This window comes from Chiloscyllium plagiosum, chromosome 3 (genome assembly GCF_004010195.1).
Source record: "Chiloscyllium plagiosum isolate BGI_BamShark_2017 chromosome 3, ASM401019v2, whole genome shotgun sequence".
In the NCBI taxonomy this organism is placed as follows: domain Eukaryota; kingdom Metazoa; phylum Chordata; class Chondrichthyes; order Orectolobiformes; family Hemiscylliidae; genus Chiloscyllium; species Chiloscyllium plagiosum.
The window spans coordinates 109,668,524-109,686,415 of record NC_057712.1 but is presented as its reverse complement, the minus strand read 5'-3'; the positions used below and the strand labels follow the sequence as shown (position 1 = coordinate 109,686,415).

Genomic DNA, 17,892 nt, shown 5'->3' with positions numbered 1-17,892 from the left:
TCCTGTTACTTCTTCCAAAGTGAACTACCTCACACTTTTCCGCATTAAGTTCCATTTGCCACTTCTCAACCCAGATCTGCATCTTATCTCTGTCCCTCCGTAACCCACAACATCCTCTGGCACTATCCACAACTCTGCCTACCTTAGTGTCGTCTGCAAATTTACTAACTCATCTTTCTACGCCCACATCCAGATCATTTATAAAAATCACAAACAGCAGTAGCCCCAAAACAGATCCTTGCAGCACACCACTGGTAATCGAGCTCCAAGATGAACATTTCCCATTAACCACCACCCTCTGTCTTCTTACAGCTAGCCAATTTCTGATCCAAACTGCTAAATCACCTTCAATCCCGAAACTTCATATTTTGTGCAATAGCTCAAACGCCTTACTAAAGTCTGTATATACCACACCTACAGCTTTACCTTCATCCATCTGCTTTGTCACCTTCTCGAAGAACTCAATAAGGTTAGTTAGGTACGACCTACCCTTCACAAAACTGTGTTGACTATCCCTAATCAAATTATTCCTTTCCAGATGATCATAATCCTATCTCTTATAACCTTTTGCAACACCTTACTCACAATCAAAGGAAAACTCACTGGCTTATAATTACCAGGATTGTCCCGACTCCCCTCCTTAAACAAGGGAACACCATTTGCTCTCCACCAGTCTTCTGGCAATACTCCTGTCAACAATGATGACATAAAGATCAAAGCCTAAAGTTCTGCAATCTCCTCCCTGGCTTTCCAGAGAATCTCAGGATAAATCCCATCCAGCCCAGGGGTCTTATCTATTTTCAGATCTTCCACAATTGCTAAAACCTCCTCTTTGTCAACCGTAGTTCCATCTAATCTAGTAGCTTGTATCTCCGTATTCTCATTGACATTACTCTTTTCCAATGTGAATACTGACGAAAATGTATTCATTAATTCTTCGCCTACATCCCCAGATTCCACACACAATATCCCACTACTGTCTTTCATTAGCCCTAATCTTACTCTAGTCATTCCACCCAGACTGACTCACCCTACCCTATACCTATATTGCCCATGGCTAATTGACGTAGCCTGCACCTGGACATTATGGGCAACTTAGCACCTAACCTGCACATCTTTGGACTGTATGGGGCATACCAGAGCACCTAATGGAATCCCACACAGAAAGAGGGAGAATGTGCGAACTCCACACAGTCACACGTGGTTGGAATCGAACCTGGCTCACTGGTACTGTGATGCAGCAGTGCTAACCACTGAGCCATTGAGCTGTGCCAGGAATTACTTAATTGAAACATACATGATCCTGGGGGATCTTGATCGGATGAATGTGTCCTCTTATGGGAGAATCTAGAACCAAGTTTAAACATAAATTTAAAATGACGGATTGTCCGTTTAAGACAAAAATGAGGAACTTTTTACTCTCAGGCAGTTGAGAGTCTTTGGAATTCTCTTCCACGAGAGGTAATAATGCAAAATCTTTAAATATTTTCAAGGCAGAGGTAGATAGCATCTTGATTACTGAAGGGATGAAATAATATCGGTGATATATAGGAATGTAGAGTTAAAATTAGATCAGTCTTTGAAACACAGAAATATAGAAATAGGAACAGGAGTAGGCCATTCACTATGATCATGGCAAATCATCCATCTCAGTACACTGTCCAGCTTTCACCCTGTACACTTTGATCCCTTTAGCCCTAAGGATCTATGTCCACCTTGAAAACATGCAATGTTTTGGCATCAACCACCTCCTGTGCCAAACAATTCCACATGCTCACCACGCTCTGAGTGAAGAAATTCCCCCTCATCTCAGTGCTAAATGATCTACATGGTTTCGTTAGACTGGCAGCCCTGGTTCTGAACTCCTCAATCATTGGGAAGATCCTTCCCATCTTTACCTCTTTAGAGCTGCTGAATTTCATGGTTTTCTATGAGATCCCCCTCCTCATTCTTCTAAACTCCAGTGAATATCATTCTAACTGATCTATTGTCTCTTTCCATGTCAGTCCTGCCATCCCAGGGAACAGACTGCTTAATAACCAGATTAAATGTTGGAGCAGATACAAAGGTTTGAATGGGCTACTCTTGTTCCTTGATCTCTTCCACGGAGTTAAAAATCACACAACACCAAATTATAGCCCAACAGGTTCATTTGGAAGCACTAGCTTTCGGAGCGCTGCTCCTTCATCAGGTAGCTTTAGAAGAGGATCATAAGACACAGAATTTATAGCAAAAGATTACAGTAAAATGCAACTGAAATGACATATTGAACAAATTGAGATTGCTGTTAAGTCTTTCATCTTTTAGAAGGGATCACAGATTTCGATTCATTAATGTGTAAATCCCAGAACTTCTTTTAAGTCACATTCTGAAATAACTTAAAGTTTTATATAAAAAAAGGTGACATCCCAGTTTGTACAATGCATTAAAGGTGTGAGGGTAGAGTCTATCTGTATCCCAATCTTGAGCCTGACTATAACCTGGTGTTGTGTGATGTTTAACTTGTCCACCCCATTCCTGATGAAGGGTTTATGCCCAAAATGTCGATTCTCCTGCTCCTCAGATGCTGCCTGACCTGCTGTGCTTTTCGAGCACCACACTCTCAACCCCCACCACAGTCCAACACAGGTACCTCCACATAATGTCTTCCACCGAGCACACTGTCGAAGTCTTTGCTGATGTCAGTCATCTAGGAATCACTGACATGAGATGAACTTACACCTATAGATGTTATCATTTATCCCTTGCAAACGTGATGCCTTGTTGAAGAAGATGTAACTGTTTTCAAAAGTGTAGTGCATTCATAACTGCTGCCAAATGCTACACCTGAAAGGGTAACTTTATATACTTGGTAGATGTCAACTTTCTCCATTTCAGGTAGAAGTTCCACGAAATTTTAGAATTAAAAAGTGAAAAAAATTGCTCATGATATCTCAGCTTGTCCCTTATTTCTATGTGTGTGTGCCCCTAACCTTATTTTGCTTCCTGTAAATTCTGAACAGCATGAAAAAATGGAATGATGAGCCATAATACCAGAGTGGCCTCACCAATGGTGCAATGAGATGTCAGCACCAGTGCAAATGTCGTTGACAAGGGATCTGGGAGGCTGAAGGCAAGGGGGAGACTGAGGCAAAGGCTGGATCTGATAGGGTGGAGCTTCCCCTCCTTGATGGGTGCAGGGACAAAGTCCCGAATCAGGAGTAAGAGCAAGAGGAAGCCTATACACAGGGTGTGGCGTGCAGTGGAGGAGAGACTCAAGGGAACGCCAATATTGGGAGCCAGCCAGCCTGTGTTTTGTTTGATAGCAAGGAGGATGATGTGGAATGAACTACATTAGTTTTCAGAAACAAGTTTTAAATATCTGAGGAACTTTTCTAAACTGATACTTCTTGTAGTGCCCCCTTTGAGACTGCCTGATGCTTTTTGTCACTTACCAATGATGCTGGCTTTCTGTTTGCACTTGCGTGCCCTTGTAACACCTCCACGGTGTATCTATATGAATCACAGCTGATGATAAAACCTGTTTTCTACTTCCTGGTTTGGTGTCAGAGGGATTTTGTTTTTGATGTATTTAGTTGTTCAACCTGCTTGATGATATCACTATTGCTCAACATTCAGGGAATCCTTGCGGTGCCAAAATGAAACTGATGTTTGGAAAGTTCTGCTGCTCAAAAAGTGTGTGCATCCATGTCTTAACAATCCTAGTTGCTTTAAGCCGCAGGCGGTGATAATTCACGCTAATCATACATGGGGGAATCTCGTTTACAGTTTAACCAATGCTCAACAGATGTATTGATCTTACAAAAGTAAATAAAAACATTGAACTTTGCATCATACCTTGAACTTAGAAAGTTCATTGTCCTCCAAATCCTGTATAAAAAAGATTGAGATTTGTTGTTATTTATTAACAAATGGTTAAAAAAACAGGCTTTGTTATAATTAGTGACTATAAGGAGTCTCCTCATGCTATTGGCAATACAACTGCGAGGTGGGTACAATGATGATAGTCCATTCTACCCATCTTAATTAAACAATCCAGAAGTAGCGGAAGCAGCATTTCTAAATTATTTATGGCTCCAATATCTCATTCTCAGATTCACAACTGTTTTGATCACTCTGTGGGAAGAACAATTTACTGAGATCAGCCAGAAATGGGTCATAACCTAATTTCAGTTGCAGGCTCTTTGCTCATCTGTCACATTTTAGCTTCTGTCAGTCTGTCTTTTCTCTCATCCTCATTTCCAAAGGTTGGGCTATGGACTTAGAATCATAAATGTTTACAGTACAGAAGGAGGCCATTTGAGTTATTGTGCCTATAACGGCCCTCAAAAGAGCTACCAAGCTAGTCCCATTTTCCAACCCTATTTCCATAGTCCTCTACATTCATCACTTTCAAACATTTAACCAGCCCTCTTTTGAAACCTCCCATGGAATCCACTCCCCCCACTATTAGGCAGCGCAATCCAAATCGCACCAACTATGAGTAAAAACGTTTCTCCTTATCTCACTCTTAGCTCTCTTGTTGACAATTTTAAAATTGTGACCCCCCTAGTTCCTGACAGGCCAACTAATGGAAATAGAATGCCTTTCTATACCTTATCAAAATTGTTCAGAATTTTGAATATCACAATAAGGTCACCACTTAATCATGTCTGCTCCAAGGAAAATAAGCCCAATTTCTCTGATCTTTTCTTGTATCTAAAATCCTCCATTCCTGGTATAATTCTAGTAAATCTCCTTTGCATTCTTTCCAGGGCTTTGACACCCTTCCTTAAATAGGGTGTCCAGGAGTGAACATAATACTCCCAACGTGGTCTGACCAATAATTTGTAGAGGTGTAGCATCACTTTCTTGACATATACTCTATGTATCTATTTATAAACTCAAGGATCCTATAAGCCTTCTTAACAACTGTTTCAACTGCCTGGCCAAAGATAAAAGGAAGGTAATTTATCGCTAAAAAGTGCACATAATTGTAACATTTTGATAATATGATAGATTTCTATAATAGGACACTACCACTCAATATTATTATGTTATGTTATGTAGCTGGGAGATAGATACCACTTCAGTAGAAATTTACTTCAGCCTTTTGTAGAACTCCTAGACAGCTTGTTTCAAAGGTAAAACTCAAATCAAACAGGATCAATGTGGTCTGCAAACATTTTTGAGGACCCTATTTGTTTTTTCTACAGCTTTTCTTTCCCTTCCATTTTAACATTAAGATAACATTTTAAAAAATTAACATGCCACCTTATAGTAGGCTTTTATATTACTGGAAGTTTTTGAAAGATCACTCTTAAATTAATAAATCGCCACTTAAATTATTTTATCCAATTTAAATGTACAAAGCAGTAAATTTAGTCACGTACCAAGAAAACAGGTTGAACGGAGGAGATTTTGGAATTTATCGCTCCCCAATCTTCAAAGCTACTGTACAGTCCTTTTTCCAGAACATACTGTTCGCCTGTATAGTCAGTATTCTCATACGCAACCCAGCTACAAATCAAGGTGAGAAGACAATTGTTATACTTACTGAGCCAGCACATTTAGCCAATCCATAATGGAGTTGTTCAATCTTAGAACTCTTGAGATTTCAAAACTAGAGAAACCATACCATTGAAAGGAAAGTGAATTTCAACATGTCCTCACTTATATTTTCTGACCAGAATATTTAGTTGTATGTAATGTTATTAATAATGGCCTTTCAACCTATCAAGTACGTCTTGATATTTTTCAAGAGTCTTGAACCACTCTCAGTTTACACTCCACTGCTTTTAATCTTGTCCTTTTACTCCAATCATTTCTTCAATTTCCTCTTAAGAACTTATGCACTTGGATTCTACAATGAGTTTGCAGCAAAACATTCCACATTCCCAATACACTCTGTACAAAGAAAGCTTTCCTTTAAATCCACATTACTCCTTCAATTATTTTAAATTGTTTTTGTTATTTGTAAGAATCAGATCAGTTCATTCTCACTGACTAGTGGAGGTAATCACAGTATTTGCGTTAACACATCCCTTCATAATCTCAACCGTTTTCTCAATGATTTTGTTTGCTAATCTCTCCACATATAATGAATCCAAGCTTACAATGGCAGATAGAATTTGTGTTTATTTATACGGCATACATGGGAATTTGGAATTCAAATTACAAACAGATCATCAGGGTCTTAATAAATGGTGGAGCAGGCTGAAGGGACTGAATGACTTACTTCTGCTCCTATTTTGTACGTTTGTATGCATTGCAAGGCAAAATTAGGCAATCTCATTTAGCGAAGAAAATCTGTCATCTTTAACTGGCCTAACACTTATGATTCCAGGTCAACACCAATACAGTGAACTTCCTATCACTTTGTGAAATATCGCAACAAGCCACTCAATTCAAGAATGTTAACTAATGTTATCTTTTCAACTCAACTAGGAATTTGCAATACATTTTAGCCTTGATAGAGCCCCTGCATCCCAAGAGTTAATTCTTAAAAACATAAAGAAACAGTTGGCAACCATAATTCACCATTCTCTATTTCAAAGAGACCTGATCTGCCACTGGATCCAACCAATGGTCCTGTCAGGAACTGATTAAGTTTACAGCCAAATTTGAAGGCTATCTTATTTGATATTTTCTAATCAATCTGTTCAGAGACATTATTATACACTTGAACTCTGGACTCCTGGTCTAGAGGTAAAGGTAAAACTGCACAGTCCCAGAGGACAATAGGGCTGCTCTCTTATTAGAGAGCTATGACTGGTGGAAAGGAACACTACCACCGTGCCACAAGATCCCGAAAGGAAATGTAGGTAGAAATTTTCACATCAACCTGTTCAGTTATTAGACAAATAGTGCTTTTGACTGCAGATACCTGATATTCTCACTCTGTACAGCATTCTAGTAGAAATTACCCTAACACTAGATACTTGCCATGCAAGTCACTATTAATCTTCACATTGAATCTAAATTGTAGACCACATTTTTCATGATCTGAAATTACAGGATAGTTGCCTTATTGATTATGGAGAAAACATGGAGAAAATAAATTTAGGTAGATGTGGACTTCTATTTAAACACCATTCAGCTTTATCAACTAACTATAGTTAATGTTACAGCCACAGAGAAGATGCAGAGAGGGAGGGACCAGAATTAACATTTGAGAGGTCCATTCCAAAGTCTGATAACAGCAGGGATAAAGCTGTTCTTGAATTTATTCATATAGTACCCATCTCGAATAGTCATTTCCAAAAAAATTGGTCTACCCTGTCAAGGCATGTCTCAAACTCACAAGTATTTTCCTGCCAACATGACCCATAATATCTGTTTGATCCATTATGTTGACTTATGAGTAAAACATGTAATTATGCAGCAGAATTCTCAGGCCAACTCCTGAGGCCAATGAGAATGCAGCATTTCTTATTTTAAAAAGTAGTAACGATACTGGCAGAATCTACACATTTACGAAGTAGACGCCTAACATGATGTTTCACATCAGGAAAGTTTGCTCATTTTATTAGAATTAGAATCCCTACAGTGTGGAAACAGGCCCTTCAGCCCAACAAGTCCACATCGACCCTCCAAAGAGTATTCCAGACCCATTACCCTACATTTTTCTCTGACTAATGCACCTAACCTACACATCCCCGAACACTATGGGCAATTTAGCTTGGCCAATTCACCTAACCTACACATCTTTCGATACATGACAAGTTGGCTTATAAACTGTGTTCTACAGTACATGCACATGAGCTAAATGATTAGAAACAATGGAAAGTTTTCCTTTAAATAGTTGGTATGAAGCATAAATAGCTCACATGATATGAGATTATAGAACAGGACAGAATTTTTCACGATCACAAAAATTCTCTTTCAAGACCTCACCACTGCCATTTTGTTGCACTGGTTGCAGGTGGAAGCACATTGAGTAGGAATGATATTTTCATCCTCAATGACATGAAAAATATATATAACTTATGCATTTTGTCAAAGAAATATATTTTACATTCTTTCATTTTTGAATACCAGGTTGAAATTAAAATTTAAGTACACAATCTGATTATTTATCCATTTTTACCACAAATATGGACGAAGCATAGTTCTACTTTTCATGGATTGAATGCTAACATTAAATTTCTTTTGAGTTATTGTGCTGCCTTAAAAGATTGCAAAATGTGAAGCAAGCACCAATCCAAATAGATTTAACACCTTCTTGCTGTTTTGTCATCAACACCAGTGCTCCTTGGCTGCAAATCAAATTAATGAATAAACCAAGAAGCAGGCACATGTTATGATATCAAATACAACATAAGTCAGAGCATAATTTTCACTTGGGCACAGGCAGAAAGCTGACAATGAGAAGGAAATTTGCCAGGGTGTACAAACAGCACTTGATAAAAGGACTACCAATTTGCTGTCCGACAGGAAAAGTGAATTTTCCATTTCTCCTGAGAAGGGAAGGGCTAGCTATAGCACAGCACAGAAAACAAATTCCCTACTAATGTTCTTGAATTAACTATTAAGTTAATATTTTAAAGACTACAACATAATCATATAGTAGTAGAAAGAGACAAGTCAGTACCTTAAAGTGGAAAATGGGTATCAAGCCAATGCAGGAGATATAGATAGAGATGAAGGAGTGACCAAAAGCCTATTCAGAGAGGCTTAAAGAGGAACAAAGGACAAAGAAAATTTACAGCTCAGGAACAGCCCCTTGGCCCTCCAAGCCTGAGCCGATCCAGAGGGTTTAAATCCAGAGAGGATTGTGAAGAAACAGAGGGGCAAAAGCTAGTGGAATACAGATCACCAGACCTTAGCAGCTAAAAATACATCTGCCAACAATTAGGCAGAAGGAGGGGCATACACAGAATCACAGGAGAATTCCAACTGTATTGGGGGTTTTGAGGGCTGGATAAGTTTACAGAGATGGTAAGCTGCTGGGGAGAAGGAACTCAATGACGACAGTGGTAATAGGTGACTGGGACTTCGTATAGGACATATGTGATAAGAGTTCACAAGCCACTTCCTTCTATTCTCCGTCCTACATCCACCTGATGGCTTCAATGTCTCTTTAGTGGAATGCAAGCTTGCAGTTCTCATCACCAGACTCCTGTATGTTCACTCACCAATTTCAAATGGAACTCAAGTTTAATATTACTTGAAGAAGATACATTTTCTCAGAACTTTTTGACTTGCACTCATCGGGAAAATTTGCAAGAATAGTATATGTGAAAGATAATAACATTTTTATATTGTATGAACAAAGCATGCAGATTAGTTGTCTCTGATTGGTAGAGGTGAAAATGTGTTGCTGGAAAAGTGCAGCAGGTCAGGCAGCATCCAAGGAGCAGGAGAATCGATGTTTTGGGCATGAACCCTTCTTCAGGAATTCTGATTGGTAGAGGGACAACCATGGACAAAGCACCATTAAACAATGATTCACAGTTTACTGCCAAGCTTTGCTTAAATTTTAAAGCAACCAAGTTGACTGATCATTCAAAGTATTCCCCTGAGGATAACTGTAGAATATCTGAATCAGGCACAATACACCTGCTCTTTTTGTCCACAAAGTACAGGACCCAGCGTATTAATAAATGTACCTTCCTGTACATACAAGTGCACTACATTGCTAGCCTCACAGACAATCTTAAATTTGTTGCTAGTATAATTCTAAGCACACTCAGGAATATTTAGTACATGTTGTTCAAATGCAAATCACATCTAATTTTGGATACTATGCTAAGGCTACTAAGGCTGGGCAACTGCAATATCTTGCCTGGTACAAAATGCCAAAGGGTCATATTATTCTATATGATTGACCAATCTTTGTGATATACGGACTACATAGCTGGCAATACACTGGCATGAAGATTCATGCATCATGTTATATTTGTGAGAAAGGCAGTACATAGAACATAGAACATAGAAGAATACAGCGCAGTACAGGCCCTTCGGCCCTCGATGTTGTGCCGATCCAAGCCCACCTAACCTACACATCTTTGGGTTGATAGCAGCATCCTGTTAATAGTGAACATAACTTGGGATTCTGATGCAGAGTAGCAGTGTGAAATAGCTGGCTTCACCTATTAATCAAACATTTCCTCAATTCTAACTCATGTCCCCATAATTCTCTTAATGAGAAACATTTTGCAACCTATATTTTAAACATTTACTTCCAGATCTTCCATGGAACCTGTCATTTTTTGATTCTCTTTTTAATCCTCCTTTCCAACATCTCAACTCTAGATCTTCTCCAGTTCCATCCTCCCCCTGCCCCCAATACTTACCACAATATAAGAAAAGAAACATTTACAGTCCAGGAACAGGCCCTTTGGCCCTTCAAGCATGAGCCGATCCAAATCTAAACCTGTCACACAATTCCTAAGCATCTGTATCCCTCTGCTCCCCACCTACTCATGCATCTGTCCAGACTCATTTTAAATCAATCTACCATGCCTGCTTCTAGCACCTCTGCTGGCAACGCATTTCAGACACACACCACCCTCTGAGAGAAGTATTTGCCACGTGTATCCCCCTTAAACTTTCCACCTCTCACCTTGAAAGTGTGACCTCTGGTAATTGAATCCTTCACCATGGGAGAAAGCTTATCTCTATCCAAACTGTCTATACCCTTCATGATTTTGTAAACCTCAATCAGGTCCCCCCTCAATCTCCTTTTTTCTAATGAAAACAAACCTAACCTACTCAACCTCTCTTCATAGCTAACACCTTCCAGACCAGGCAACATCCTCGTAAACCTTCTCTGCACCCTCTCAAAGCATCCACATCCTTTTGGTAATGTGGCGACCAGAACTGTACATAGTATTTCAAATGTGGTCGAACCAATGTCTTGTACAATTTTAATTTGACTTGCCAGCTCTTACACTCAATACCCCGTCCAATGAAGGCAAACATACTATATGCATTCTTGACCACTCTATCCACCTATGCAGCAACCTTCAGGGTTCAATGGACCTGCACTCACTGATCTCTCTGCCCATCAACTTTTCCCAAGAATCTTCCGTTCATTGTATAATTCGCTCTAGAATTAGACTTGCCTAAATGCATCACCTCAGATTTGTCTGGACTGAAATCCATCTGCCACTTTTGTGCCCAACTCTCCAGCCTATCTGCATCCTCCTGTATTCTTTGACAGTCCCTTATGCTTTCTGCTACTCCACCAATCTTTGTGTCATCTGCAAACTTGCTTATCATACCACCGTGCCCTCTTCCAGATCATTTATGTATATCACAAGCAACAGTAGCCCCAACACTGACCCGTGGAACACCACTGGTCACCTTTCTCCATTTCGAGAAACTCCCTTCAACTACTACTCTCTGTCTCCTGTTGCTCAAGCAGTTCTTTATCCACCTAGTTAGAACACTCTACACACCATGTGACTTCACTTTCTCTATTAGTTTGCCATGGGGAACCTTATCAAACGCCTTAGTAAGGTCCATGTTTATGACATCAACAGACCTTCCTTGATCTATCAACTTGGTCACTTCCTCAAAGAACTCTATTAAGTTGGTAAAACACGAGCTCCCCCGCACAAAACCATGCTGCCTATCACTGATAAGCCCATTCTTTTCTAAATATAAATAGATCCTATCCCGCAGTACCTTCACCAGCAACTTTCCCACCACTGACATCAGGCTCACTGGTCTGTAGTTACCCGGAATATCCCTACTACCTTTCTTGTGCAGGGGGACAACATGAGCAACCTTCCAGTCCTCCGGCATCTCACCTGTATTTAAGGATGCCACAAAGATATCTGTCAGGGCCCCAGCTATTTCCTCTCTCGCCTCCCTCAGCAACCTGGGATAGATCCCATCCGGTCCTGAGGATTTGTCCACCTTAATAACCTCTAGCCTATCCAACACATCTTCCCTACTTACGTCAATGTAATCCAGAGTAATCAAACGTCTTTCTTTAATTTCAACATTCATCATATTCCTCTCCTCAGTGAATACTGATGCAAAGTAATCATTCAGAATCTCACCCATTCTCTCAGGTTTGACACACAGCCTTCCTTCATTATCCTTTAGTTGACCAATCCTTCCTCTAGTTACCTGCTTACTTCTTACATAAGAATAAAATGCTTTGGGATTCTCCTTAATTCTGCTAGCTAAAGCTATTTCATGACCCCTTTTAGCCCGCTTGATTCCTCGTTTAAGACTTGTCCTACTCTTCTGATATTCTTCCAGGGCTTATTCTGTTCTTAGCTGCCTAGACCTTATTTACACTTCCCTTTTCCTCTTGGCTAGTTGTACAATTTCTCCTGTCATCTGTGGTTCACGAATCCTGCCTTTCCTATCCTTTGCCTTCCACAGGACATGCCTATCCGGCACTATCTTTGAAAGCCTCCCACATATTTAATGTCGACTTCCCTTCAAATAGCTGTATCCAATCCACATTTCCTAGCTCCTGCCTAATTTTGATATAATTGGCCTTGGCCCAGTTTAGTACTCTTCCCTTAGGACCACTCTCATCTTTGTCTATGGAGTATTCTAAAACTTACAGAACTGTGGTCACTGTTCCCCTCTCACTTCAGTTGTTGGTAAAGTGTTGGAAAAGGTTATAAGAGATAGGATTTATAACCATCTAGAAAAGAATAATCTGATCAGGGACAGTCAGCACGGTTTTGTGAAGGGTAGGTCGTGCCTAACGAATCTTATTGACTTTTTTGACAATGTGACCAAATAGGTGGATGTGAGTAAACCGGTTGATGTAGTGTATATGGATTTCAGCAAGGCGTTCGATAAGGTTCCACATAGTAGGCTTTTATACAAAATGTGGAGGAATGGGATTGTGGGAGACATAGCAGTTTGGATCAGTAATTGGCTTGCTGAAAGAAAACAGAGGGTTGTAGTTGATGGAACATGTTCATCTTGGTGTCCAGTTACTAGCGGCGTACCGCAAGGGTCGGTGTTGGGTCCACTGCTGTTCGACATTTTTATAAATGACCTGGATGAGGGCTTAGAAGGGTGGGTTAGTAAATTTGCAGACGACACTAAGGTCGGTGGAGTTGTGGATAGTGACGAAGGATGTAGTAGGTTGCAGAGAGACATAGGATGCAGAGCTGGGCTGAGGGGTGGCAAATGGAGTTTAATGTGGACAAATGTGAGGTGATACACTTTGGACGGAGTAATCGGAATGCAAAGTACTGGGCTAATGACAAGATTCTTGGGAGTGCAGATGAGCAGAGAGATCTCGGTGTCCATGTACACAGATCCCTGAAAGTTAACAACCCTGTCAATCTGGGTGGCAAGAAGGCATACAGTGTTTTGGCCTTTATTAATAGAGGGATTGAGTTCCGGAACCAGGAGGTTATGCTGCAGCTGTACAAAGCTCTGGTATGGCCACACTTGGAGTGTTGTGTACAGTTCTGGTCACCGCATTATAAGAAGGATGTGGAAGCTTTGGAAAGAGTGCAGAGGAGATTTACTAGGATGTTGCCTGGTATGTACGGAATGTCTGACAAGGAAAGGCTGAGGGCCTTGAGGCTGTTCTCATTAGAGAGAAGAAGGTTGAGAGGTGACTTAATAGAGACATACAAGATAATCAGAGGGTTAGATAGGGTGGACAGGGAGAGCCTTTTTTCACGTATGGGGACGGCAAACATGAGGGGACACAACTTTAAAGTGAGGGGAGATAGGTATAAGACAGATGTTAGAGGTAGTTTCTTTACTCAGAATATAAGGGTATGGAATGCTTTGCCTGCAACGGTAGTAGATTCGCCAAGTTTAAGTGCATTTAAGTCGTCATTGGACATGCATATGGAAGTACATGGAATAGTGTAGGTGGGATGGGCTTCAGATTAGTATGACAGGGCAGCGCAACATCGAGGGCTGAAGGGCCTGTACTGCACTGTAATGTTCTATGTTCTAAATCCCCCACCGCATCTTCTGTCCTGGCTCATTCCCCAATACCAGGTCCAATATGGCCCCTTCTCTCGTCGGACTATTGACATACTGTTCTAGGAAACTCTACTGGACACATTCTTACAAATTCTACCCCATCTTGACCTCTGACACTAAGTGTATACCAGTCAATGTTGGGAAAATTAAAATCTCCCATCACCGCTACCCTATTCCATCTACATCTTTCCATAATCTGTTTACCTATTTGTTCTTCTACCTCATGCTCACTGTTGGGAGGCCTGTAACAGAGCCCCAACAATGTAACTGCATCCTTCTTATTTCTCAGCTCCACCCAAAATGCCTCATCACCCAATACCTCCATAGTGTCCTCCTTTAGCACAGCAGTGTTCTCTTGACTCCTGGATAAGTAGCCTCCTGCTGACAATGTAAAACACCACCAAAAATCTGTCAATCATATAAATTATACTTGAAGAAATGTTTAAGCTTACCACTGAATTCAGAATTCAGATTACTTTACTACTGCTTAAGTCTCAGCTTGCATGATCCAACCCTTTCAAATGTGCTACTCTTACTAATGCCTCTAAGCAATAATTAATTGCAGGTTTGAATCATGTAGCATTTCAATAAATAATGAAATACTTACAAATAAGTTACTTTGTTTTATTGTGGTAGACATCTTAATTAGTCAGTTCTCTATATCATGTTCAATCACTAAGACAAAATTAAGCAACCTTTCCAAAAACGTACTGATGATAATCCATTATTCTGTGACAAGATCACACCTCAGGTGGTAAGGCATGTTCTAAGATGGATTTGTGAATGAAACTTCTTGAAATGAAACCCGAACTCTAATTCCAGATACTTACCAATAACAAACCAAGCACGAGTAGGTGCTTTTGGGCTGTAAAATGTATGAAAGCATTGCTGGCAGAAAAATGCTGTTATCTGCCCAAAACCACAAATAAGCTAAATTTACATGAATATTCCTTGCTTATTAATCTTCTCTGTGATACTTATAAAGAAAACAAAATGGTCATAATTACTCTCAATAATATCATCATTTGTGGCACACCTATCTTAGGCAATTAGCACTCTCTCTCCAAATCACCAGGTAAAAATTTCGAATTGCCTGCTCCTGCCTGTTTAGTTTACATCATTTAAAAGTTACAGATTGTTTGCAACTGGGTTGAAAGCCATTCCTTAAAGATCTTTCCTGATTCCATTTAGAAGTGTTGTGGTATGAGAACATTCATAAAGAAGGCCCACCCATCTACCTCGAATACCCACCTACCTGCTTATACTTGCTAAGGTGAATTTAATTGAAAAATGCAGCTGCTAATATAAACATGACCCAAGAAGAGGAAGAGTGGGAGGAGGAGATCCAAAGCAGCATTTTAAATAGCTACAGATAGAGAGCAAAGAGAGCTTGAATCAAAGTTCAGAGCAAGTATTCCTCCTATACCAGCATGAGCTTCTCACACCAGCATCTTTATTACCCTTCTGATCTTCAACTGACAGTTTCATCAAAGGTTTCTGCATAGAAACAGACTTCCTTGCTCAAGGCTGCTCCGGTGTGATACTGCTCATAAATCTAATCCCATTTTTCTACCCACTCCCATACCTTTCAGTTTTCCTCTTCAAATAATTTAAATGTGACTTCAACTTTATTGCATTGAATGCCTTATGCTTTCTGCCTCTCAGCTCTGCTATTTATATCTTCTGGCAAACTTGTCATAATTTCCGTATGCCTCATTCTAAAGGTGGAAACATGTCAGGGCCCATTTTTGCACATTTTATACTCCTTGAGGGACTCTGAGCTTGTTTTTCTGATAGTAACATGGCACTGTAAGAGTAATGGTACTCTAACATAAAAGCCCCAGGTTAGCTAAGGATTATGCTTTTGCACCTTTGAGATACTCAGGTTTGTCATATGTCCAAAGGTAACTGACGAGGGGATGTTAGATGATAGAAGGTCCAGCATGGTATGTTAAAAAAATGAAGATGCCTTATTCTGCTGGAGGGATTACTGGCTGGCCAAAACCTTATCACTCAGATTTCCTCTATGAATAAATTATTGAGCATACTTTGGCACAGAGATGAGGTCTTAATATCAGGAATGAGAAACTATATTTTCAGGAGATAATGAATATCTTACTTTATATCCTTGGCAGCAGAAATGTCTCAAAACGATTTAATGGTGTTTTTATTTAATTCCAAGAAGTTTTGTGAGATTGAATTTGGAAGGATGATTTCTAAAGTTTGAGGAGATAGTACCAAAGGGTTAATCAATTTTAATATGTAACTATGTCATTAGGGAAGATGTTAGACCAAATATCTTGATATGTAGGAATTGCAGCAAATCCACTTAAACCAAGTGTTCTCCTGCACACAACTTGATAATAGTAATTCGTCATTCATCATGCTCATCAAATTGTAGCTTTGGTAAACACCACGGTTCTTAAAGTAACGTGGTGTACAAACAGAGTGATGACAAAGTTACCAGTTGGTTGCAATTTTGGTTCCAGGAGGTGGTACAACCATGTATGGATTTGTTGGCAATAAAATGGGGTTATATGTGGTGCAAAAGAGCAGTATCAGATAGACCATCTGTCATTTGGCACTATTGACTGCAAGAGGTATTTCTTTTTATTAGTTCTGGGGTTTTGGGCAAAGCTGACAGGGTCAACATTTGTTGCCCATCCCTGGTTACTCATAAGAAGAGTTTTACCTTCTTGAACGACAGGAATTAATCTGGTGCAGGCACAGCCATTGGTCAGTTAGGAAAGGAGTTCTAGGATTTTAACACAGCAACAGTGAAGAATGACAATGTAGTTCCAAATCAACATGGTGATCAATTTGATTGGATATTTGTAAATGATAGGAAATAGTGAGGACTGCAGATGGTGGAGAAGTCAAAGTAGATAAAATCTAGCACTGGAAAAAAGCACAGCAGGTCAGGGAGCATCTGAGGAGCAAGAGAGTCGATGTTTCAGGCATAATCCTTCATCAGGACTGGGGAGGAGCAAAGGGGCTGACAAATAAATGTGGGGGGTGGTGGGGCTAAGGGAAAATCACTAATTCGGTGATTTTTACACTAATTCGGTGATTTTTACACTAATTCGGTGATTTTTACACTCGTGATGGAATTGGTTTCACAGGTCGGTGCAGCATCGAGGGTTAAAGGGCTTGTACTGCGCTGTATTCTTCTATGTTCTATGTTCTATGTTCTATGAAAAGTAAGTGGAATGGCGATAGGTGGGCAAAATATCTGTCCACCTGTTCTTTTATGTGATAGAGGCTGTATGTTGGAAGATGCTATTGAAGGAGTATTGCAAGTTGATTCAGTGCATCTTGTAGATAGCAGACATTGCTGCCACTGGTGCATTGCTAGTGAAAGGAATGAATATTAAAGATGGTGGATAATCTTCAGTCAAGTAGGCTGCTTTGTCCTGGATAGTATTGAGCTTCTCAAGTGTTTTTGGAGCTGCTTTCAATCACGAAATGGACAGTATTCAATAGAAAGTGAGGACTGCAGATGCTGGAGATCAGAGCTGAAAAATGTGTTGCTGGAAAGGCGCAGTAGGTCAGGTAACATCCAAGGAGCAGGAGAATCGACGTTTCGGGTATAAGCCCTTCTTCAGGAATTTCCTGCCCGAAACATCGATTCTCCTGCTCCTTGGATGCTGCCTGACCTACTGCGCTTTTCCAGCAACACATTTGTCAGCAGTATTCAATCATAATCCCAACTTGTGCCTTGTAAACCATTGAGAGATTTTAAGACATCATGAGGTGAATTCCGTGCTGCAAACTTTCCAGCTCCTGACATGTTCCTATATGCACAGTCTTTATAAAGCTGCTCCAATTATCTTTCCATCAATGCTAACTCTCAATGTTGGTGATTTAGTGATAATGATACCTTTCAAGGTCAAGGGTAGATGACTAGATTCAATAGAGACTGCTGGCTGGCTGCAGGTCTGACTCTGGAACAAATCATTAGCCACATTCACCAACTTTAGT

The 17,892-nt window shown here is 40.1% G+C and overlaps 1 protein-coding gene across 4 annotated transcripts in view; it reads right to left on the bottom strand.

The window, feature by feature from the left end:
• LOC122548418 overlaps positions 1-17,892 on the bottom strand; it is a 208,612-nt gene that overhangs the window by 18,825 nt on the left and 171,895 nt on the right. For all 4 annotated transcript variants that reach the window (XM_043687046.1, XM_043687047.1, XM_043687048.1 and 1 more), the window contains 2 exons: positions 5,373-5,499; positions 3,838-3,870 (listed from right to left, as the gene is read on the bottom strand). In XM_043687046.1, the coding sequence (XP_043542981.1) occupies positions 3,838-3,870; positions 5,373-5,499 (160 nt within the window). The remainder of the gene's footprint in view (positions 1-3,837; positions 3,871-5,372; positions 5,500-17,892) is intronic.